Here is a 25,240-nt window from a genome sequence, read left to right on the forward strand (position 1 = left end):
TCTACAAATAAAAGCACACAACTCATATTTTCATCTCTGTAGTTTTACTTTTCTAATGCAGTGGATGTGCCCTCTCTCCCCCGCCGCAGCAGCCCCTGAGTTTGGGCTGGGAAGGAGGGCCGTTTCTCCCCAGCAGCCGCAGCCCTGGAGCTGGGGAAAGTCGCCTCTTTCTCTGGCTGCCGCAGCCCTGCACATCTCAAATTCCCCCACCACCCCCTCTTCTCACCCCGCTTCCCCCTCCCACCTACCCCTTAGTCCCCTCCAAGGCCACCACTTCACCTTACATGTGCGTCTTCTCCAGGGTCCAGGCACCTAATTAGTGGAGCCATGCCTGCACGGCTCCACTAATTAGGTGGGTGGCCCTTCATTCTTTCATGTGCGGCCACCCAGGCGCGCATCTTAGAGGGAACTATCCACGGACCACCTGAATGGAGCTTGCGGACCACTCGTGGTCCACGGAGCACAGTTTGAGAACCTCTGACCTAGTGTATTTCAGGACCTTCATCACGATAGGAGACAAAGAATATATATTTGCCATTGTGGGACCATTCCAAAGGGACATGAACATGGATTGCCTTCTGTAGATTTTTATATCCAGTACAGGCACTAATTACCAGCAAAGACGTCTGAAGGAAGGTAAATTTTTCTTCATGTACGTGAGGGGACACATTTGTCTAAACAGACACTGGAAGAAGACTTGGTCTCCCAGATTATGGTTGAATATGACACATTTAGGATTTATGCATGTGCCTCACTTGTGGTCTTGGCTTTTCCAAAGTATGGAGTATGGCAGAGTGAGCCACGTTTAAGGGAGTTGAGGGGCTGTTAGGCCACATACAATTTATAAAGGTGGAGTCCAGACGAAAGCATTAATATTTGTTTGTGTTCTCTTAATAGCAGATGCCAGAAGAAAGCAGAAGCAGGTATGGATTTGTGGTCATTCGTATGTTTTCTGGGCAGAAAAACGGGCACTCGTAAGAAGCTTTGGTCCACAGCTGGGCATTCGAGTGGAGGATGCCAAATTGCACTGGATAGGAAAGAGCGGCATGATGTGGGATCAGTTAATACCCACTCTGTTTCATGCACGAAGGCGTCTGCCAGATCCTGATGTGCTGGTGATACACCTGGGAGGAAATGATCTGGGGACAACAAAATTTGTGGATCTTATAATCCGAATTAAGAAAGATTTAGGATTTATCAAGCACACATTCAAGAATGTCATTCTGGTCTGGTCAAACATTGTGCCCCGAAAGGCATGGAACCAAGAAGAGACCTATAGATTCATGGATAAGAACAGAAAAAAAGTCAATAGGGAAATTGGCAACTTTATGAAGTTTATTGGAGGGTGTGTGATCCGACACGATTCCCTTGTACCAGAGTCTCCGGGTTTATTCCATCTAGATGGTGTTCTCTTATCTCAAAGTGGTACTGATGTCTTCAACCTGGATTTACTGAGTGTTTTGGAGACTTTGATATGACTTTGGAGGAAGTTTGATGTTATTGGCCATGTTTTGACGTAGGAACCTCACCAGGGGTAGGGAATACACTATAGGAGGATTCCCAATGATATGGGGATACTTTGGTAGTGTTTGGAGTTGCCATCGCTCATGGGGGAGAAACAGTACTGATTGCTGAATACATTTCGGAGATTGATAATAGTGTTTGTGGCACACAATATTTGTTACCCCACTATTAAAATGAAATGTTATTCCCAGACGCTAAACTTTGTTGTTCTGCAAGGTCTATTTAACATTTTATTTTGAGCTTCATATGATTAATTTATGTAATTTGTTTAAAGGGACACTGCCAAATAGTTTTTACCCCTTTTTTTAATACACTATCTTCTGTGTGCAAAATCATTCAGTAGTAGGTAGCTTTGTGGTAGGACCTAAGGTATAATAAGTGAACTTTTTGAAGCATTTCATTATTAGAGATACAGTAATACGAACTGTAGGGACATATTCACGATGACATTTTCTGACACAATATGCAACTTTAAAAAAATGTAAAATTGGAAGGTAGGTTGTCTGACAGAGCAGGACACTGTGAGTTGAGACTTCTGGGTTCTATTCCCAGTTCTGCCACTATTTTATTATGGAAATAAGTCAGTTAACTTCTCCATGCCTCTGTTTACCTGTCTGTAAAATACATAATAATTACCTCAGAGGGGCATTTGACAGTTCAGATGACAGTTACTGTAGAAGTTCAGTCTTGTTGCTGTGAAGGTATAGACTCTTGACATAATGTCCTTTTAAAATAACCAACTGTTTTTATAGACTTGAATTTGTTAAAGTATAGTATTTTTGGTTCTTTTAAAGATGGTTGAAAACAGATTCTTTCCTTACCAGTTTTGTCCTTTTCCATCTTTCCAGCAGTTTTCCTCTTTCTAACAAAGCATAAAATTAACAATTTTGTGCTTGCGCCAATATCTTTGATGTTTGCAGTGTAGCCCTGGCAAAAGTGTCTGATACTCCAAAACAGTAAGAAACATTCTTGCTTTTATTTTGCTTCTTCAGAATTGAAGCCGTTTAAAACTTTCTTATATTGTGGATTTTCTTCTTCTTTGAAACTGCCTGACTGATTCACTTGAAACTCAGGTTTTTTCTGTCTTGAAATTGCTATAAACTGCTTGACAGTGTCTCTTTAATTTAACGATCATGTAGAAAACTGCAGCATTTTCCTTCCAGTAATTGTTGCAGTATATTTATATGTTTGTTGTAGGGAAAAAGCTTTGGGCCTGGTTTACAATTTATTTTTTGCATATAGCCAACCAGCACTAAAATTTATTTTTGTTAGTTGGGAGTGCTGAGCTACTACAAAACAAAATATTGTGAAACGTATTAGCAAATATATTATTCTATATAGTTAAGATTTAAAAAATTAAATTTTGTAGAAAAGAATTTTAATATTTCAAAAATCTCCATCTTCTCTCCTGTCTCAGATATGTGTTACATAACGTTTGTTAATTTGTATTTAAAGTAGTTTTGGTCAAGGAACCCATTTTATTTTCTTAAATGAAGACTCCTGTCAGTATTTTGATAGCTCCTTGATGCAGCAATTTGCATTTGGAAATCCCTTTATGACAGGACTTGAGAAAGGAATTGCTTTAACCTTACCAGGTGCCCCTTCTCCCAATTTTCTCTTTAATCAAGTCTTCATCCAGAAAGATACTGGTTATGCAGGGAATTGCCTGCAAAAGGACACTTGTCAGAGGCAGGGGAGAGGTGAGTACTAGGAGTGGAGGAGTGTTTATTCTCCACTATTCTGGTCTTGCATTACTCAAATTCCCAGCCTCGCCAACTTTTTGGAGGAGGAATTAGGAAGCTGCAGTTTAGTAGAAAACACCAAAGTCTGTTTACAGGACTCTAAGGCAAAAGTAATAGAATATAGGACACTGTGCAGGCTAAAAGTTAGTTTGGTGAAGCTTGCAGTAGGGATATTGGAAAAGATTTATTTGAGTATTAATCTCTGTTCTTGAATACCTCTGAAGGTTTCCCTGCTGTACAGGGAAAATTTGTAGCCTTTAGAGGAACTGGGGCTGACTCCCTCACGCATTGGGAAAGGTTCTGCTCAATATGTACATATCAAGGACTTAGAAGCACTTCCAGCACATATGGCATGGGTACGTGTTGCACCCTACCCTTGGAAAATAGAATATTCCCCGATGGAAATTACCTACACTCTGGCGAGGTCTACAGTCATATTTATACCTTTTTGATGTTGAACGATGTTGATGATTAATGCATTTAATTTGTATAACTTGGTGATTGTGTTTTACAAATAAAGTTGTAGCCTTTACTTTTTAGTCATCTTGTGGTGTTTTAATGAACACATGACATGGAAGGATGTGAGTTTACAAATTCGTTTTTGAGATAAAGTGCCTTTGTGGCTATTAACTCCAGCCTGTTGAAATGGTACTCGGTACTAAAACTTACTAAAAATATTTTCATAACAGTTTCTAACTTAGTCTGTATATTTCAAAAAGTTTAAATGCACATCAAAGTTAAATATCTCAGTTAAGACGTTAAGAAAAAAAAAAAAAGACAGTAGCTCATAATACAAATAGTTCAGCCTGATCAACACGTATTTGTGACTGAGTATGACTTTGTTGCTATAGTTCTTGTTAAAGCAGATAGTCAGTATTTAGTAATCACTGTGGTTGAGTATCTGTTGGTTTGTATCTTTTAACCTTTGGTCAAAATGTAGTACTTAAGGTGCATAGCATTAATTGTAAATGTTGTTGTTTGCTGTTAAGCGATAGCAGTGGCGAATGTATGTTGTCAAGATTTCTTTCGTATTCTCTCCATTTGGTGGTATTCTTGGAGTTACTGAAATTGGTTTGCAGAAACCATTGTCTTGTTGGGTGTTTTTGCTCAAGTTTGCCTGCGAGTGCTTGTATGCACACGGTGCATGTAAACATCTTCTGCAGGGTCTGTTTTAGTTTGCAGAATTCTGTTGGAGTTCCTGTTCTGGTCTGTAGGTAAGTAATCCTTTTATCTAATCAATGGAGACAATGTCTCAAAAGATGGTGCAAATATATTGATTGTTGGGATTAGGTTCTTTAGCATCTGTTCTTATTTTCATTGGTTTTATCAAAAATAGGTGGTCTGAGTTTTCTGTTCATGTTAATGAAAATATGTAGTTGTCTCAACAAGTGTATCTGTTTTCTGATATATTCTTTGTGTAAATTTGTACCCTTGAAGCTGATCTGGGGCTAGAAGATAGTCATTGGAAATTTGCTGACATGTACATGCTGAACATGTATTTGCAGTTTTGCATTTGATTTGCATTAGCCTTTGTTGCTTGGGAGATGTTTCAATCCGAGGGTGATCAAATAGTTTCTTCATAACAGCATCCTTCTAGCTAGATTCTGGAATTTAGCCACAAACCCTAGCAGGGGAGAGTGCATTGCTGTCCCATCCTAGGGAGAGTTTAGGAAGGGATTGTGCCTCAGGCATGCAGAGTTTCTTCTTGGTGCAGAGAGGGAGGAGTGCAGAGGGTGTACTATCCAGCAGGATGATATGACCACTTTTCCTCTCCCAGCCTGTGGCCCACATGGCCCACCCCAATGGAACAATGTTTTTTTCTACTTGTGGATAAGCATAAATGGGAGGAAGGGGAAGTTCCCCATTGGAGTACATGGCAAAGAGGGGGTGTTGCATTGACTTGCACCTTCTCTGGAGCCATAAGCACTCTCAAGGGTGCAGGGAAGGAACAATCCCTTAGCTTCCCCAAGCCTGGGAACTGAGATTGCCCTGATACTTGTGCAAGATTTGCCACGGCAGGAAAGGTTCCTTGAGCCCTCCCCTCCATCTTATCATATTTCTTGGCAGGGTTCAGAAGTTTAGTTCACATTGCTCTTCAAAGTAATCACACTTGATTTTTGCTCTTCATTGCAGTGTACTAACTGCATTATAGTTATGGCTGGAAAAGCACTTCATTTTAAGGCTCTGTTTTCAGACTCACTACTAGCATCTGTTTTATAGTGGAGTGCCAGATGCACTATAGTTAAGTTTGAGTAGATACACAGTTAATCTGCCTGTTTCATGCCAGTAGAGGTGGGAATAATGTTATGCTTGCTTGATTTATTGCATGCTTGATCATGCATAAACTGACAACTACTTACATTGGTTACTTGTAGATGTACATGTATCACCATTTCATGAGGTAGGATTTTTTGAGCTGCCAGATCACTTGCATGCATCCTGCCTTAGACCAGCTTCACAACATGATTTATCTCACTGAGCTGCTTGATGATTTTAAAGGGCCCCTCCTAGGCAGCTTGGAGTTTATTCTGCCACTTTGGAATGAGTGCCATAACTTTATTCCCTGTTCCATGTGACCTGGCCTGTGCCTTGTGGTCATACCGTACAGTCTCTCTCTCTCTCAGGCTTTAACTAGGTTCTCCTAAGCAAAATCCAGGAGTTCTGTGAGCCTTTCCCTGAAGGACAATATATACTCTACTGCTTCCTCCTCAGGAGAGGTCTTAAGCTCCCACTCATCCCTCACTTGGTTCTAGGGTTCCACACCCTCCTTCCAAAGAGCAGTGCAAAAGGGGAAAACCGGTTTCTTAGTGAATTTCTCTACAGGCAGACAGTAGATACAGTAAACACTTGTCCCAATCATGTGATTGCTGTTCTACAAAAGTTTCCAGCATCATTTTAAGTGTCCTATTAAATCTTTCTACCAGTCCTTTGGCTTGAGGGTGATATGCAGAGGCCCACAAGTGTCTGACCCCATGTTTCTACCATAAACCCTTGTGAAGGGTTGATATGAAAATGAGTCCCTGAGGAACTTGCTGGGGGGGAAGCCCATCTTGCTGAAAATTGACAAGAGAACATCAGCATCTGTGCCTGCCTTTACAGAGGACAGAGTTGCAGTCCTGCAGGATAGCAAGTAGCATAATCTATCACCCCTAGTACGAATTTCTTTCCAGTCTGGAAAAGCGGCAAAGAGTCCTAACTAACTAACAGACGTATTGGAGCATACACTTTCGTGGGTGAATACCCACTTCGTCGGATGCATGTAGTGGAAATTTCCAGAGGCAGGTATAAATATGCAAGCAAGAATCAGGCTAGGGATAACGAGGTTAATTCAATCAGGGAGAATAAGGCCCTCTTCTAGCAGTTAAGGTGTGCCGACCAAGGGAGGAGAAACTGCTTTTGTATTTGGCTAGCCATTCACAGTCTTTGTTTAATCCTGAGCTGATGGTGTCAATCTTACTACGGGGTCCCACAGTATCTATGGTCAGCCTCAAAAAAGGTTCCTCTGTTATCGTAGTGGCCTCTTGACTGCTTTACACTTTCTTGAGCTTTTTACACTTCTGGTAGGAATCACATGTTCTGACTATTCTTTGACTGTCTCAAAAACTCTAGGCCAGTAGAAATTATGCAACAGCCTGTGTTTTGTGTGCTGGATCTCCCCATGTCCTGAAAAAGGGATGTCATCGGAGAAGTTTAATGTCTTAAGGTGATACTTCTGGGACACCACTAACTGTCTCCTGGTACTCCAAGTCTCTGTCTCCCCTGAGGGAAACCATTCCCTGTAAAGGAGTTGCTTATTCCATGGGAATCTCTCCCTGCATTCGTCAGATAAGAGGGCTTTCAGAACTTGGACTGGCCACAACAGCCCTCATCTTCTCTAAGGAGGGATCAGGCTGCAGCTCTGTTTGGAACACAGCTGCCAGGGCAGGGAGCGTAGCCTGCTCCTCCCTGCTAAACTCATCCTGTTTCCCCCTCTTGGCTGGGATATCATCCAAAGCAGCACTCAACTCAGCACATTCTCACAGGCTGGAGGGGACAGTTGTGCCAAATGGCAGGGGAACAGAGGTGGTCTCTCAAGTAAGTAGTCCCAAGTCATTTTTAGGAAGGAACTGGTATTCTTCTCAACTGCGGATCTTAATTTTTTACATAAAAATGTTTGTTTCTTGCTGCTACAGTGTTGTGGCTTGTAGAGATGAAGGACTATTAAAATGTCCTGTTAGGTCACACTTATAAGCGTAACACACAGTATGTCATTAGGGATCAAATGTACAGCATTTTATTTGTTATACCGTGACATTTAAGTAGGCTTTTTGATTAGTGACCTTAATTTCAGTTTCTTCAAAGCAGTTTTTTTCAGTCTTGTCCCATTCATTATCCTTCTGATTCTGTTACGGGTCTGAAGTTGCTGTAAGGTCACTTGTGAAACCAGACTCTGCGTAGTAAAGGTTAAGTGTCTGAGTGCTCCTAGGGATTAATGGCTATGTGCCATAAAAATCTTCCCAAAGCTGGACTAATTATGGAAGTGACAGAAAATGCTAAGGGTTCATGCTCTGTAAGGAGCCACATTGAGATTATTTCAAAATGAAACCTTACATGTGCAAGGAGTTAGTAGAAATCCACCATTTCCTGTTTCATTAACGTTTTTTGTCATCTGAATTTCCATTTTTAAGATTAAGATGTCTTCCCTAATATTTCCCTCCTGGTTTATTATTAAAATGTCTTGTACAAAAGTGTCCTAAATAAGGGATTTCAGAAAACAGCTAGTATTGATCACTGACTTTGGTTTTGCTTTATAAATGTATATTATATTTAAAAGGAGTGACTAGAATCTTGTGAACTCTTACATTCATGATCTGAGTGTCTGGATGGTTACAATTCACTTCTTCTCATAATTACAGTTGTCTGGTAGTGAGTGTACTCTCTTGTTCCTTTGGGAAACTTTACAGGGCTAAGAAAGTTTAAACCTCTCCTGGCTACCATAACCACTGCTTTCTCTTTTCCCCTTCTGCCCATCCCTTACCTCACAAATAATTTCATATAAAAGTGATGGTAAAATCTTTGCAATATAATAAAACAATGTATATAACGCATTACTTCAGTAAATAATAAGATTTATATTCAGTTACTGTAAATTAAAGGGTTTGGTTCCCCTCTCTGGTGTTCCTGTAGAAAGTGCTAGTCCTGTCTCCTCAGCATTGAAGCATCCTTGAGAAATTCCTTTTGGTTTATGTGCCATTTCACATACTTTCATTGCCACATGTGATAGGTGTTTACAACTTTTAACAAAATATTGTAGATGTCTTTATTGACCAGTAAAGTGCCTGAGTGACATGAGCTAGAAATGACACCTAAATGAAATGTATTGTATATACATTTTTATGAACCAGACATCATCTTTTTAATAATCTATCAATCAGCTTCTACATGAGGGGTATTTAGTCTATTAATAGATGAATTGTACAAGACGCTTGTATAAATTTTATATATAAAATAAAACAGTAATGCCTACTGGCTCTGAATAGGTGCCATTAGGTTTAGAACTTTGTGCTGCATATCCTGCATAGAACCATTAACATGCAACACATGCTAAATGAGTCCATTACTACTTGGTGAAAAATATAAAGCTGGCATTGCTTTGTTATAATTTTTCTATCATGAAAAATTAATGATCAGAAATATTGATGATAGATTTTTAAGGTACGTTTTTCAGTAGTTTTAAACAACTTTCTGAACGTGTGGGATTGTAAAACAGATTTATCACAATATGCCGTCTTTCTAGTATTTATGGGGTAGATAAGGTGACTCATTGAAGAGAAGTTTTTACTTCTTGAAAAGTTTTCTACATTCTCGTTTGTTGCTTGTTGTGACTAAAAATGACTTGGCTTAAAAACACCTGATTCATCTTTATTCTGTACCTTTGGCTCATTTAGCAGAGTTTGGTGAGTTGATAATATAGGTATTGCATGAGTTGGTTTTTTTTTTTTTACTATTATCCTTGTTTCAACTGGGTGGCTTCAGGCTTTGAAATAACTGGATGGGAGAAGCCTTTGTGTTGGGAGCAGGAGAAAGGAAAGGATGAGGGGAGAGTCATGGGCTTTGGAATATAGCTTCTAAGATCTGTGGGAGCAGGGATAGCAGTAGAATGGGAGACGAGCAGAGGCCTAATGTATAGTTTCTAAGCCCAATATAGACTAATGAAGAGCTCCTAAATTCCATGTAGACTTTCATGGAGTAACCCTTCGGAAACATTCTAAAACCAAACAATTTCCAATACCTAATAATTTAGGTAAACTTGATTTACGCCCCCAGAAATTTACTGATTAGTAACAACAGAGTACTTGTAAATTCTGCTTTAAAATAGTATTCTTTTTACTAGAAAAACCAGAAAGTTCAAAGTAAGTGTGCTAGAGTATAGTTATGGAAGATGTATTGTCATAAACCAAATGAATCTAGCTAACACAGGCACAAAGATGCAAATACTGATTTAAAGCATAGCTAATACATACACTGTTAAGGCTAGAGTCTGTAGTAACAGCCTTCCAACTTCTGTTGGCTTAAATTTTAATAGTTCAAATAATTTTTAGAGTAGATCTTTATTATTTTCAGATATAGCAGCTCAGTCTTAACCTTTTGGAAAAGTTTAAATAATATATGCATCCCAGAAGAGGACTCTTTCTTTTATAGTTATTCTCTTATAAAACTCTTTTGTGCATCAAAAAGGTAAGCGATACACTGAGTTCTTGGCCAAGGTATATTCAGTGTGGTGCAGAGTAGGTGTTCTTGGCCCATTACTTGTGGCATTGCCTTTACCTGCAACATTCTGGATATTAATCTGTAACTTTAAGACACAGAAGCTGTAGAGATCAATGCTGGTCTAAACCCAGGTCTCTTCTTATTTGGAGTTAACATAGACAGCTTTATAGCACTGCAAAATCCGATGTGAAAAATATATTTGGTTCCTGATGTAAATAATACCTGCATATACTCATCTTAGAGTATTTTCTGATGCTCTTGATTTCAGAGTTCAAAATCTCAGATTAGATTTGATCTTGCATCTGGTCAGTCTTTCCTGTTCTTGTGTTATCTGGAGTACATGGTTGACAGCAGAAGTCTTTGCTTGAAGTATCGGCCCATTGACTATTAGCTTGTGATTGTGTGGTCTATTTTCTGCTTTTAAACTTTTTTCTGGTACTGTCATAGGCTATCGCAGAGAAGATAGCCAAAACAGTTTCAAGTAAAACAATGCTATAAAAACCCAACTATTTTAAAAATAAATAAGTCTGAACCCATGATGTGTTCAGAAACAGATCTGTTCTGTTGCGCAACAAAGATGTGCACTACCTTGATGATTTTATTACGTCTGAGATGCTGACAAATGAAATAAAGGTTCGAGTGTACTGATTTTAAAAGGTTCTGCGCAAAGTACTAGATCAAAGACTGATTATTTAGAAAAAGGATTTGCTCATAAAGTAGGTCAGATAATTGTATCGTGCTCCTGTTGCTACACAACCTGCATGCTGATTTGCGTAAAGTATAATGGCATTCTTGACTGGAAGAATTGGATGTTTTTGTATGGGGGTTTAGGCTTCTGAGAAAGAGTCAAGATTAGAAACTGGTATGAGAGAGAGCCCATTTAGTTGCTTGTAAAACTTTGTTTGGAACATTTTGATTAATTTAATGTGTTAATCAAGAGGATGCACTTAGCCATCGTTACAGCTTGGGGATAAAGTTGGTTTTATGTCACCTTTACAACTCCTCTGAACCTGAGGTCAGTCAGGGACCAGGCTATTCCCTCTTATACATTAGAGCAGCCTTAAGACTGCTCTAATTTATGTCTTAGCTGCTTGTGACCCTAATCAGTTATTCTGGTAGCTGGGGATCTCTGGGGCATAGATATACCCTTGCTACTCCCCCTTTTCCCTGACCCACACCTACTGCAGCAGAGGCTGGGGATGTGTGACGTTGGACACTCCACAGTGACTCCACGTCAGTGGGGGATGTTGGAAGAATCCTTCTCCAATATACGTACCAATATATATGCTGGAAGAATCCTTCACCAATCCATTTAGATGGCATTGTGGCTGTTTTGTGCTGCCAGTGTAGGTCCAGGATCCTGAGCTCCAGTTCTTCCTCAAACACCTGGAAATGTTATAGTGGGTCAGTTCCTTTCCTTTCAGTTCAGGCATTCTTTGTTCTCCCAGTCCTCTCTCTGTTGTTCTTTTTATGTTTTGATTCCCAAAATGTATTTAATTACATGACTACAATCACACATTTAATTTTTAAAAATTACTATTTATACAAAATAGATCAAATTTCAAAGAAACTACCACAGATGTATCTACCCTCTCCTTAGGCAAAAGCCTGAAACTTGAGATGGGCTTTGCTGTGTGCCTTCAAGGTCAGCAATCTTGGCTCTGTCAGAACAGTTGAGAATGAATTCCAGAGTTTAGGCCCATCCACAGAGAACGCGTGTTCTCTTCACTTCTGCCTTTAAAAATAAATGTCTGTAGGGAAATACTGAGTGGGGCAGTTACTGTACAACAAAGTATTCAGGATTGAAAGTGTTACACACTTAATTAGGAAGAAATTTTCTGAGACATTTTAGTATGGAAATTTTTGCAGTCTGTTCACCTTTTACTTATTTAAGAATTATTTTATAGTTGGCTAATCCAGTAACTTCTTTGGTGTAACTTGATATGCACTAACCCCAAATTAAAATTACTAATATTTTTCTTATGGTTTGATTTACTCTAGATTTAATTGTTTTTCTTACGGTTTGTGGGTTCAAAAGAGTGTTTTCCCCTCTGGACCACTGTGTTGGAAAAGTAGGCTTAATTTTAGGTCTTAGTTACTCGCTCAGTTTGGCCAGTAGGGCAGGGAATGCTGAGGAGGGAGAGGTATGTGCCTTGTAGCACTGCTATCCTGAGATGAATTTCAGATGATATGGGAATCCCTTGACTGAATCTGAAAGGATATACAGTCATCAGTCAAGAGGCCCGCAGTGAAAAAGTAAAGGAAGTGATCTTGAAGATATAACTTTTTTTCCCAAACATATTCTCAGTTTTAGTCTTTAGAGGTATGTGACTCTTGAGGGAGTTAGCCTAATTCATAAAACTCTTTCTGCTTTGTGATGTGCGTAATTTTGGTTTGGCTATACACTGAGAGTATGATATGCGTGATGTTATGACAACGTCTGTATTTTGACAACTTGACTTTATTCCTGTGTAAATGGCTTCCTTGGGTGTTTTCTCTTTTCTGAAGTTTCCCTTGCAGCAACAGGGCTTCAAAACTATACAAAGTTCAGCCATATAAAGGTTGCACAGTCCGGTCACGCAGGTTACTACAGTGATTCCTGTTGCTGCAGTTGAGATTTAGTGTATCTCAAAGTAATTACATGTAAACCAGAAGTATAAGAGAAATTGCAAAGCTGTGTATTATTCTTTAATAGATAACAGTTAAAGTGATTTGTAATGGAGACTGGAATGATTACTTTTTCAGTGCAGGGATATCAACATGAAATTGGAGAGACTGAAGTTTTCTGCATTGTATACATGCAACATTTTTCTGCAACAAATTGAAAGGTTTACTTTATCTTTTTAATATGTACATTAATTAGTCTAGCAGAGGACATATAGCTACTTGCTCTGAAAGTGTGATCTGCAGAAAAAATTCTGTTAATCCACCTAAAGGCTAATGCATTTAATGTTACGTTCAAAGAAAGTGACTAAGAAAATCTTGGCAGAGAGTTGATTTACATGATTGTATACTTTTTTTCTCTCGCACTTGCTAGTATTGAATCCCATGTGAAAATAGTATTTGCTTAGTAACTGTAAATTACAGGTCACACATACCTAGTAACCACTTTACTGTGGTAATCTCATTTTATATTGTTTAATAATAACAACGTTGATTATTCATCCCAAGTTAATTATCATGATTATTACATAGCACTTACAAGTTTGTTACAAAGGAAAATATCTTTTACGTAATACCATCTAACCTTTTTGCAGAGTATATGGAAATTGGTTTTGGATCTAATTGAGTGTACTTACCCAGTAATCTGTAGGAGTCTATAAATGTTTCTTACATTTTATGTACCAGGTAAAACCTTTGAGTCAGAGCAGGGGTGGCCAACCTGAGCCTGAGAAGGATCTGGAATTTACCGAAGTACATTGCCAAAGAGCCACAGTAATACGTCAGTAGCCCCCCATCCGCTTCCCCCTGTTCCCAGTCCCTCCTGCCAATCAGTGCCTCTCCCTCCCTCCCCGCACCTCCCGATCAGCTGTTTTGTGGCGTGCAGGAGGCTCAGGAGGGGGAGGAGTGAGGGCATGGCAGGCTCAAGGGAGGGGGCGGGAAGGGGTGGAGTGGGAGCAGGGCCTGTGGCAGAGCCAGGGGTTGAGCAGTGAGCACTCCCCGGCACATTAGAAAGTTGGCACCTGTAGCTTCAGCCCCGGAGTCAGTACCTATGCAAGGAGCCGCATATTAACTTCTGAAGAGCCGCATGTGACTCTGGAGCCACAGGTTGGCCATCCTTGAGTTAGAGTAACTGCAGCCAAGCTGCAGCTAGCCATATTCTTTTGTTTGCCCAGATTAATTAGGCTGCTTTAACTGAATTACAATAGAAGTTAATTGTATAATTCACTTATACAGAATCTTCTTACAGTTGGCTAACTTTATCGCTCTAAATGGGTGAATAAAGCAAACGTGGTTATCCGCTAAAGCCAGATAAAATAATTTAGCCAGGAGAAAAACTTCTGAAAACTTTCCCTAGATATTAAGTAATTTTATTATAAGTAAATGCCTAATGTTAGATACCTAGTGTGACCCTGAATGGTTACTTCTTATTATAACACTGCTACATATTCTTAGTCTACTGAAATATAAGATTAACATTACTCCTGATATACAACAGTTAATTAAGAGTTGCTGCTTTTCAAAGGAGAGTTGTAGCTAAAAATGCATCCTCTGTGACGCAAGGCTTTCCCCCCACATTTTTGGCTGAATGATGGTAATAATCATGAAATCAATTGGGAAGAGTAGGACCTCAGAGAAAACTTTAGGCCCTTAACCCCATCCAGTAATCAGTCCTCAGCAAATGCCATGTTTCTAGGTTCACATATATGTTTGTTTGCAAATACACAAGATAGGCCAGTCAACATCTCATTTTTGTGACTTAAATGAGAGGAAACTATGAAAAGTATAGTTGTGCTTCATATGATGTTTTTTGATTTTGAGGGTTTTGGGGGTTGTTGTTTGCAAAATACGCTCATCTAAGATCTACTGACATTTTGTATTTCCCATTTTCGTAGAGTCTTCTGAAGTTGGAAAATGAATTTTTCTTATGATTGAGCAGCAGTCCTTCCATAAGATTATTAAATAACAAAATCCTGAATTAACACAGGATTTTTTAATCAGCTATATTTTTAATTAAGATGACTGGAAGCTTTCCTACAATCTGGAACACATACTAAGCATTAATTGTCTGGAAAGGCAGTTGCGCAATGCAAGTACATATGCTCAACATTTCTGTAGGGTGTAAAGGAAATCTTGGACAATTCCCCTCCCCTCACACACACATTGCATTCAGTAATAACAGAAAACAATAGTCTAATCTTGGGTCCTAGCATTAATGCAATATCTTACATTTGTTGCCTGCAGTTAGAAAGGTAACATCCCAGGCCCAGTTGTTTTCATCCTTTTCCAATTATAGCAACTTTTGAATGAATACAGTATAAACTTCAAGCTATATATTCACATTTTATAGAAAGATTTAATCCTTTTTACATTATGTAAATAGGCAACTATTGTACCTCTTCTTCTGTATGGCTGAGTAACTTAATAGTTTATGAAAGGCTACTGCTTATTTTATATCCCATAGACCATGGATCTTGTTCCTGCTTGTTGTTGTTTTGACTCTTACTATCCCTTTGTAGCTTTCTAGAATTTACTTTAAATAGTTCTGATCTTTTTGCTTGGGGTGAATATGAAGGAGCAACATACAACCTTTTGTCTTGCACTATATTCAAATCCAAACAATTGTATATAGTTATGCTTTTGCTTTTCTCTATTGTGATATGTTTGTGCTTAAGTTTACAAACATTGTTAATGAAAAGAATACAAATAAAATAACAGCAATGATGTAAATGCAGGGCATTTCCTAGAGATTGACCTCTAAGATCAATGGGTTAAAATGTGCCTCAACTTCTCTCCCAATTGGTCAGTAATCCCAAAGAAACACACTGTCTCAATCATTATTGCTTTATTAAGTTTTTTTCATTTTCAAGAGCTTTCTTTTAAGACATTTGAAAAACTAAATATAGCCAATGTTTGGGAAGTTTGGTTCAGATGTATACTTGAGTGATCAACAAAATGAACTGTGAAAACTTTTAAAACTCAGTGCTGTGCAGACTTTTGTGAAAAGTGTGTATATGCCTGTGCGTGTTAAGAATCGATCAAAGAGTTTTATCTGACATGTAGTTCATTATGCAGAGGGAATACTCTGGTTGGTAGTTACCCAGTCTTCCTTAAATGTGCTCAGCTATACGTTTTTAGAGAGAAGAGGAGAGACTCTTGGCAGAGGAGCTGTGAACATGGTGAATGTTATGTTGGACTGTTAATTTTAACTTCGTAAGAAACTCGCTTCAGTGGTGAACAGGAAACTTAAACAAGTCTAAGAGTGATACTGGACTTTTCCATCATCTGGAGGAGAAAGAATGAATCAGTACCTGACGATCAAGTTTTGAAGTAAAGAAGCTTGTGTGCACCTGCCTTCAGTCAGATTTAGCCACTAGAACAAGTAAAGAAATATGGAAGGTGGGATGCAAAACTCCTGAAAAATGAATATATCACTACAGAAAATAAATAGTCATGTCCTCGCAAGAGATGACGAAACCAGAAAGTGAAATCTGAGGAAACTCGAAGGAGAGACTTGGACCAGAGACTGTGTTCCAAAGGGACATTGTGGAACTGGATACCCTAACCAGTGAATAAAACAGCAACTGATAGAACAAAGCAGCCCCAGAGACTTTAGGAAGAGTAGCCAGAAATTTACAACAGTTTACTTTGTTGTTCAGTGGACCCGAGATTATAAAAACAGCTGAATTTGGGAATGGACCAATCACACCAATGTCATGATGTCTTTTATGGATGCTCACTGTCACCCAAATAGGTTACTCATACACAGATCATCTTAAAGAAAAAAAAAAAAAAAGACTAGTAACCAGGAAAAGATTGTAATTCAAAAAGAAGAGTTTTAATTTTAAAGATCAAGGGAGAAAGAAAAAGGATGGATGGCTGCATATGAAAGCTGTGGGGCACTTTGAGTTGATGTTTAAGGTAAAATACAATTTTCATACTAAAGTGCTATTACTAATTTTTGTTGGTTTTGATGTTAGTGTGACATGAATAATTGGTGCTAAAGGCATACAAATATTTAAGAAAACAACATTTTTAGTAGTGTTAATGGAAATAATATTTGAGTTAAATCAAGTGTGAGAATTTGTATGTATAAAGGTTCCATGTTAAATCAAAAGGACATGTGCAAGACCGTCTAATCTGCATGAAGACAATGGGGAAAATTGCAGATTAGAAAGCACTTTGGGAGTTTGTGACTATAATGTTTTAAGGACTGCTTTTTACCTACCTATAAGGAAAGAGACTTTTCAATTGGGAACATTTTTGTGCATAAATGAAATGTTACTTTTGGATTTATATTCGAATGAGATGAGAATCTACTATGTAATCAGATATAGGAAATTTAAAAGTACTGATACAGAATCGTAAAGGTTTCAAGAAATGATCTGTGTATAATTTAAGGTATCAAAAATAAACCAGCATTTGTCTTGGATGTGATTCTGTTATTGCTCATTCAGTCTTTCCCCCTTATTTCAGTGTTGAAAGCACCAATCAAAGGTTATATTCCGATAGAAAAGCATCTGCTGTGTTGTTCAGAATTAAGTTTAAAATATCACATGTGGGGTGTATCCATTTACTTCTGGCTGCTTACTAGGTTTATCCATCCTTGTTGGTAGAAAGTTTCAAACTACAGAGTATCTGAAGACCAATTTACATTCATAGGCCAGCTGTTAAACAATCATAATGTTAAACAATCATAATAGTTACATATTTGAATGTTATCTTTTATACTAAGCTCCTCTGGAGTTTGCCATAAATTCAGCCTTCTGTTAGAGACTGAAACTAACTGTTTGTGGATCTCAACTGCACTTCTTGGTGATGAGATGGGCAGCCCCTTTTTAAAATTAGGGTTGAAAGCACGGTCAGATTTTAATGTGTGCTGAGTGCATGGATACACCTTTAAATTTAATTCATGTATGGTTTTCTGCATTTCATTGTGGCCTCTGCATTGCTTCTGAAAATTAACTAACACGGAAAAATTCATTTTATGTTCCTATCTCATATTCTTAAAGCTAGGTGCAGGGATTTAACCACTTTCTGTCAAATGGCCCTGTAACAAAGCTATCCAAAAGAGTGAGAGATAATTTTGTGCCTGTGAATTCTGTTCTGCAGGTCCCAGCAGAGATGGTACCATCAGCGAGGATACCATTCGAGCGTCTCTCATTTCAGCAGTGAGTGATAAACTGAGATGGCGGATGAAAGAGGAAATGGATCGTGCACAAGCTGAGCTCAATGCCTTGAAGCGGACAGAAGAGGACCTGAAAAAAGGTCACCAAAAGCTGGAAGAGATGGTAACTCGCTTAGACCACGAAGTGGTAAGCTGATTGAGAAAGCAATGCCATGTGTCTTGATTTTCAGTAGTGAAGTGAACCGTGTATGTGTACAGTCTGTTTTGAGTATAATGGATATTCCCAGGCTTCCAGTATGTCAGTTTTAAAATGTGTCCCCTTTTTTTAGTTGAGGGGGGTGTGTGTGAGAGAGAGAGAGAGCGCGAGCAAGGAAAGTAGATGGAAATGGAGGTAAGACTGTTCAACTCACTGTCCAGAATATCCACTTTATCATTTTATTTAGCAGTAGGGAAACTGTAATACATTTTATTGAAGGATATGTACTCCTGAAGATGATGCTGATGTAGGGATTTGTATAGCTTTCTGCCTCCATCTCTCTGATCCTATGTCCCCTCTCTTCCCCCACATAAATGATATGGAAAAAGGGGTACACAGTGAGGTGGCAAAATTTTAGATGAGACAAGATTTTTCCAGATAGTTAAGTCCAAAGCCGACTGTGAAGAGTTACAAAGGGATTTCACAAAACTGGGTGACTGGGCAATAAAATGGCAGATCACGTTCAATGTTAATAAATGCAAAGTAATGTGCATTGGAACATATAATCCCAACTATACATACAAAATGGTGGAATCTAAATTAGCTGTTACCATGCAAGAAAGAGCTCATGGAGTCATTGTGGATAGTTCTCTGAAAACATCCACTCAATGTATGGCAGCAGTCAAAAAAGCTAACAGTGTTAAGAACCATTAGGAAAAGGATAGAAAAGACAGAAAAATATCATAATGCCACTATAAAAATCCATGGTACACCCACACCTGGAATACTGCATACCGTTCTGGTTGCCCCATCTCAAAAAGATACGTTAGAATTGGAAAAGGTACAGAGATGGGCAACAAAAATGATTAGGAGTATGGGACAGCTTCTGTGTGAGGAAAGATTAAAAAACCTGGGACTTCGCTGCTTGGAAAAGTGACAATTAAGGGGAGTCTATAAATTCATGGCTGGTGTGGAGAAAGTGAGTAAGGAAGTGTTATTTACTCCTTCACATAACACAAGAAGCAGGGGCCACCCAATGAAACGAATAGGCAGCAAGTTTAAAACAAACAAAAGGAAGTACTTCTTCACACAATGCACAGTCAACTATGGAACTCATTGCCAGTGATGTTGTGAAGGCCAAAAGTACAAGTGGGATCAAAGAAGAATTCAGTAAGTTCATGAAGGATAGGTCCATCGATGGCTATTCACCAAGATATGCAACCACATGCTCTGTTTGTGCCTAGTCTTTGACTGCCAGAAGCTGGGAGTGCACAACAGGGGATGGATCACTCAGTTGCCTGTTCTGTTCACTCCCTTTGAAGCACCAGGCATTGGCTGCTGTCGGAAGACAGGGTACTGAGCTAGATGGACCCTTGGTCTGACCCAGTATGGCTGTTCCTGTGCTCTGAACCTCACTCACATTATGCCCCTCACTGTGTGTGGCTGCTCACCTTACTTCAACTGTCTGTGGTGCTCGTCCCTGGTGGACTGCGGGAAATTGAACAGGAGTTTCAGGAGGGGAGGGGATTTGAGCTGTTTGGTGGGGGACAGGGCCCTGCATTGAGACTTGTGCGCATCAGAGGCTTCTCTTGGTACTGCTGCCTTGGTATAGCAGGAAGCTGGGCAGCAGCATCAAAAGGAGCCATTCATGTCCCAGTGCCTCAGCACAGAAACAGTTCGTTCCCAATCCTTGCCACTGTGTCAGCTCTTTGGTGCACTGTGGCAACAGCGCTGGGGAGCACTTCAGTCTCCAGTGCCATGGCATAGAGGCACTGGACTCCATCCCTACCTCAGTCTCCCTGCATAGCCCTGGACCCTCAAGCCAAGGGCCCCCATCCCACACAACAAAACGCCTCTTCCATCCCTCATGCCCACATATCCCTGTTAAACTAGTCATCAGAACTTGCTAATATCTCATCATGCCTCCATACGCAGCACTCACTCTGGCCTCCCACATTTTTGCTCATCCTCTCATGGCTTCTGAACTACATCTCTTCCCCTGGAGCCATCACCTTCCCAAACCCCTGCTTGCCATCTGGCTCCACAGGGTCTCTGTGTTGAGCCAGAGCCAATGAGTCTGCAAGACAGCCTTGCAGCACTGGAGAATGGGAGTAGCTGTTAGAACTGGACAATTATAGGCTAATCTTGGCAAAACTTAACGGTAGGTTGTCTTGAATGAAGGGGGATAACTATTATTGTGAGTTAACTTTACAAGATCAAAAGTATCTTATGTCCAAGATATTATCCAGATATATGTGTAATCCCTATTTTGAAGCTTGTGGGGATTTTGCTTCTTTAACTAGAGGGACCTAAGAAAAAGTGAGGAAAGCAGGACAAAATTACAGAAAGGAAGCAGCATTTTTCAGTGTTTTCTTTGTAATAGTTAATATATTAACTTTAAAAAGTATATGAAAAATTCAGTTGTCCTCTGAAGGATTATTGTACGAAAATTGTAAACTAAATTCAATCATTAAAGTGCAAAATGGAGGAATTTCTGTCCTATTTAAGTACGAATCAAACACAGTCTTAACGAGTGGGTTGCTATCAGGTCTTCCATAATTTTTCATTTATATATCACTTTTCATCCCAAAGGAGACCGTAGGCAGTCACAAATGTGATACAGTATGTACAACACTGAAATGTTAGCCACCTCTGTGATAGATAGTGGGAAACAGCCAGACAACTGGCAAATCAATCATGGCATAACCATAGCCAGAATAGTATAAAATAAGTACCTCACTCTTATTCCTATTTATACATTTTAAAATAGCATTCAGTTTTACATTAGAGGAAATATCTAGAATCTATGTGGTGATAGGATTTACCATAGTAAAACCCTGATACAAGTGAGCAAAGAAACTGAGAGCCAACTAGAGTTCTCAGAATTATTTTATCTAGTCAAATGCATATCAAAGTAAAATTTAAGAGGTCACCTGGATCTCAAGAACTTTAACAGAGCAAGTATTTTAAATATTTTTTTTAGGCTGAAGTCGATAAGAACATTGAACTTCTGAGGAAGAAAGATGAAGAACTTAGTTCTGCACTGGAGAAAATGGAAAATCAGTCCGAAAATAATGACATAGATGAAGTTATCATTCCAACAGCACCACTTTACAAACAGATCCTGAACTTATATGCAGAGGAAAATGCCATTGAAGACACCATCTTTTACTTGGGAGAAGCATTGAGACGTGGGGTTATTGACCTAGATGTCTTTCTAAAGGTAGGTTTCGCAAGACACTTTTGAATGTGCATTGAAAGTTACGTATTTGACTAACGTTTTGGCACTGAAAATTCCTGTGTGTCTGTCCCGAGATTGTGTTGCTGGGTTGTTGGTTTTTTTGCCAAAGGGGAACCAGCAGGTTTAAAAATGTCTGCATTTTTTAAAAAGAGAACTTCAGTTAATAAAAGGAATGCCCGTGGTTGTGAAAAGTCCCTAGTTAACAGCATTGTAGACGAAAGACCTGTGTTACTAGGCCAGGTGTAATGGTGGCAGGGCAGTGTGCCCACCTTGCTTTATCACTGTACCTTCACCCTGATTGTGGAGAAACTAAGTGTAAAGGTGAGCAGTTAGTCAGTCTCTACCCTCATTCTATCCTTGGTGGCTTTGCTGAAACAGCTAACTAAGTTTGTGGTAGTGTGGATACAGAAATGAACGCAGACCACCAACTCATTTCCCATAGCCTAATGCTCCACCATGTTCGTCTTTTTCTTCCTTACATCAGATTTTTCTATTCCAAGCAGAGTTTCAAATGCTTGAGTGGCTTTGGATCAAGACATAGCCAGATACTGAAAGATGAGTAAGAGGACAGAATGAAAAACGCTGTTTTAGGCATTGACTTCAGTTGGCTATTGCAGGTTGTCTGATTCTGAGGCAAGCAAACCGTATGTATGGACAGGCAAAAAGATACACAGAAGCCACTTCTGTAAAAGAGAATCCGCTCATTACCACTGCCTGCCTATGGATTTGTTTATTTATGAGTATGGTGAAGATTTGACACAGCTTATTAGCTAAATGTGGCAGTGATCTATTTTTATAGGTGGGGTATAGAAAAGTGAAAGAAGGGGAAGAGGACAGTTGCAGCTTGTCACCTGTTTAGCTGTGGTTATCAGGCTGGGTTTTATAGGCATTACAGCAGAGGTGTCTCTTAAGGGAGGCATTTGCAGGAAGACAAGGTGCATGTGGGAGAAAGCTTGGAGGCTTTTTACAAGAGAAGCTGACAGGTGGGCAGTAAGGGCGTGGGACATTGGCAGAGCAAAGGCAGTGATGTATGTCACAGAAAGTTACTAAGTTAGGAAGGGTGGGGTGAAGTTGTGAAGGATGCAGGGGTCCACCTATGCGGAGCCAGTTGCATACTTGGGGTGGCCTGTGTCTAGGAAATAGTTTACTGAAGTCACTTCTCTTTTTTAGTATCTCTCTGCTTTCCAGTGGTGTAAAGGCACACTAAATTGGTATGCCTTGGTATGCCTTTAAGCTTTCACTCAACTTAGAAACAGGAATTGTAACTTAAATCTGACCAGCTTTACATTCCATAAAAAGGTAGCAAACACCACATAGATTCACTTTAAAAAACTTATCTCCAACATGGAATGGTAGTATAGATATTTTTTAATGGCTAGTGCAATAAAAGGCCTCATCCCTATGAGTCTGTTTTCATTTATAACCGAACAGGTAGTGTGGAAATATTTATCCATACTTTTTGGAATGATGATTCACAAGTATTTCAAACATCTTTTGGCCCTGTGCATATGAAATCCTTCAAATTAGATGGGAAGCATATAGCAGATCTTGAGTGACCTGATTTTGACCAGTTGACTGAGCAACCAGACATTCTCCAGGAAGGAAAAGCAAAGGGTTTGGGGTTGCTGATCGTAGTCTTGTCTTAACTTCACTTATAAGTCAAATCATTTCAAGAGAGGTTGATAGCTAAATGTTTAATTAAGGATCAGGATAAAAAATGCCATGCAGTGGGCAAAAAGATACCCCACCTGTATTTGCAGGTGAATAAATCCACAGCGACTTTGAAACAAAGTATTAAAAATGCTTAAAATTAAACTGATTCAATAAAACTATTTAACTTTTAAAGCTCATTGTTGTGTGTCCATCTCAGTTAATACTCACTCCTTTTATATTTCTCAAATACAATGCCTAAGGGACTCAAAAGTCTAGTAGTCTGCACCTACGCAATCAGTACTATTGGTTCTTTTTTCTAATGATAGAAGTTCACTGACATTCCAATTTGGGGTGAGACTTCAAATCTGGGGTTCAGCTTTAGCATCCCATGCATGGAGAGGCCAGATAATGGCTTAACATCTGGTCCTTAAGCAGCTTGGCTGTTGAATTCACCAATGTGGTCTTCACCCCAGCTTCCAAGTATCGTTGTCTCTCATGGGAGGCACAGTAGTAATCTACAGTGATTCAATTTAATTTGTTATACGCTCCATAAAATGAAATGTTTTTACCAGATACTTAATTCACTAAAAATAAACCATAGTGAATGATACTTTATTGAATTTGATTGCTATTTCTTAGCAAAGAAAGTGCTGTGAACTATGTGTTGCAGTTTGCAGAAAGTGTAAAGTATTTTACTTTGGGACATATCTTGAGGTCCTTACTCTGTGTTTACTTAAATCAGGATTTGGCCCTGACAGTGTAAATATCCATTTCCAGAAATAAACATCACATTTGACTCAGATTATGCAAAGTATTAAAATTTTGGATTGCAGATAATCTCAGATTGTAATGAAGACCATACTAAATTGTATCTTCTCTTTCTCCAGCATGTACGTCTTCTGTCGCGCAAGCAATTCCAGCTGAGAGCACTAATGCAGAAGGCAAGAAAAACTGCTGGACTCAGTGATCTGTACTGACCTCTCTGACTTTAACTGGGAAGTAGGGCTCCTTAAGAAACAGTCACTCTCTTTTAATCAGTAGGTGCCCAGAATAAGTTATTACATCATTCAAGTGTAAGATATTTTGAATCAATAATATATTTTCTTTTTCTTTTTGGTAAAGACTAGCTTTTATTAATGCACTTTCTATTCCCTGTAACCTTTTTTGTGTTGGTGGATTAATGCTAAATAAAACTTATTGCATAATTTTTTTCTTCCTATGTTTTTGTTTAGAATATACTTCCTTTGCAAACAGATACATCTTCCTAGTTTGTGCAACTTTTTATTTAACTAACAAACATACATATCACTAATAGATTGCTGAGACCTGGAAGCATCTTTTCTTCAGTGTCCAGAACTAGGAAGACTAAACACAGTTGCTTTAAGTATGGCTGTTACGTCATTTTTAAGTTTATTATAAACTAATGAAAGCAGGGTGCCCAAAGTAAAGGCTTGTCTTCTGTGCTTGATAGTGTCACCCAGGAAATGAGATTTCTTGCAGGGTGAGCATAGCAAAAACGGTGGTGATTTTTTCCCCCCATTCTATTTAGATGTTACAAGCAAATATCACCCACTGGTAGTATTGCAGAAATGGTTTTGTTCCCCCCCTTCCAAATCTCCAGTAATTATTTTTCCTCCAACTAACTGGTCCTGAGAAACATGCCCAGCTTTCACATTAATCAAGAGCTGTGTATCCCTCCCTACTTTCTTTCTGGACCTAAAGTGGGACAAAAACGATCCTGCACTTGGTCTGTTTCTTTAAATTACAGAGGGCTGTAACTCAATAATCCAATTTATTTTTTCCTCAAAGTCAAGATGTATCTTCCTTCCTCATCAAGTCAGCTCACTACTACAATTTAGGGCCCTTATTAGTAGAGTACTTGGAGATATTCCCTACAAAAAGGTGATTTCCCCCCCCCTCCTCCTCCCCCCCAAGGTTTTCAGTGTGTATCTACAGTAATCCATTTCCCCCACTCTTATTGTGTTCTGTATGGTTTGTTAACTGCTTCTGTTAGTGCATTAGATTTTAGGGAAGCTGTTAGCCTGCTTCCATGTATGCACTAGCAGCAGAAACTCCTATTATGGTATACCTTTGTTCTGATTCATTTGCCTGTTAACCACCTGTGGAGAGAGAAGGATGGATCCCATTAGCACAGATTGCTGAGTTACTCTCAATTCCATTTTACAGGAAAGGGAAAAAATCCTCTTGTTTTTCTTTGGCATGTAGTTTGCCTTGGTTTATTTAGGTCAACTTTTTGAAGTGTATCTTTGCGATTAAGCTTTGCCTCAAGCTCCTAAATCCATATTTTACATGTCAAAATCTAGAAGACATGTTATTCAAGAGTA

The 25,240-nt window shown here is 39.1% G+C and overlaps 1 protein-coding gene across 2 annotated transcripts in view; it reads left to right on the plus strand.

The window, feature by feature from the left end:
* Positions 1-24,100, plus strand: part of TSG101 (tumor susceptibility 101) — a 47,103-nt gene extending 23,003 nt beyond the window's left edge. Inside the window, exons 8-10 of one of the 2 annotated variants that reach the window (XM_084631088.1) lie at positions 17,790-17,992; positions 20,985-21,224; positions 23,783-24,100. In XM_084631088.1, coding sequence (XP_084487214.1) covers positions 17,790-17,992; positions 20,985-21,224; positions 23,783-23,872 — 533 coding nt within the window. In that variant the 3' untranslated portion in view covers positions 23,873-24,100. Of the gene's footprint in view, positions 1-897; positions 1,742-17,789; positions 17,993-20,984; positions 21,225-23,782 lie in introns of those variants that run through there. The other variant, XM_084631087.1, reaches the window with a different exon arrangement.
* The last annotated feature ends 1,140 nt before the right edge of the window (positions 24,101-25,240 follow it).

This window comes from Lepidochelys olivacea, assembly GCF_965140295.1.
Source record: "Lepidochelys olivacea isolate rLepOli2 genome assembly, chromosome: 6".
In the NCBI taxonomy this organism is placed as follows: domain Eukaryota; kingdom Metazoa; phylum Chordata; order Testudines; family Cheloniidae; genus Lepidochelys; species Lepidochelys olivacea.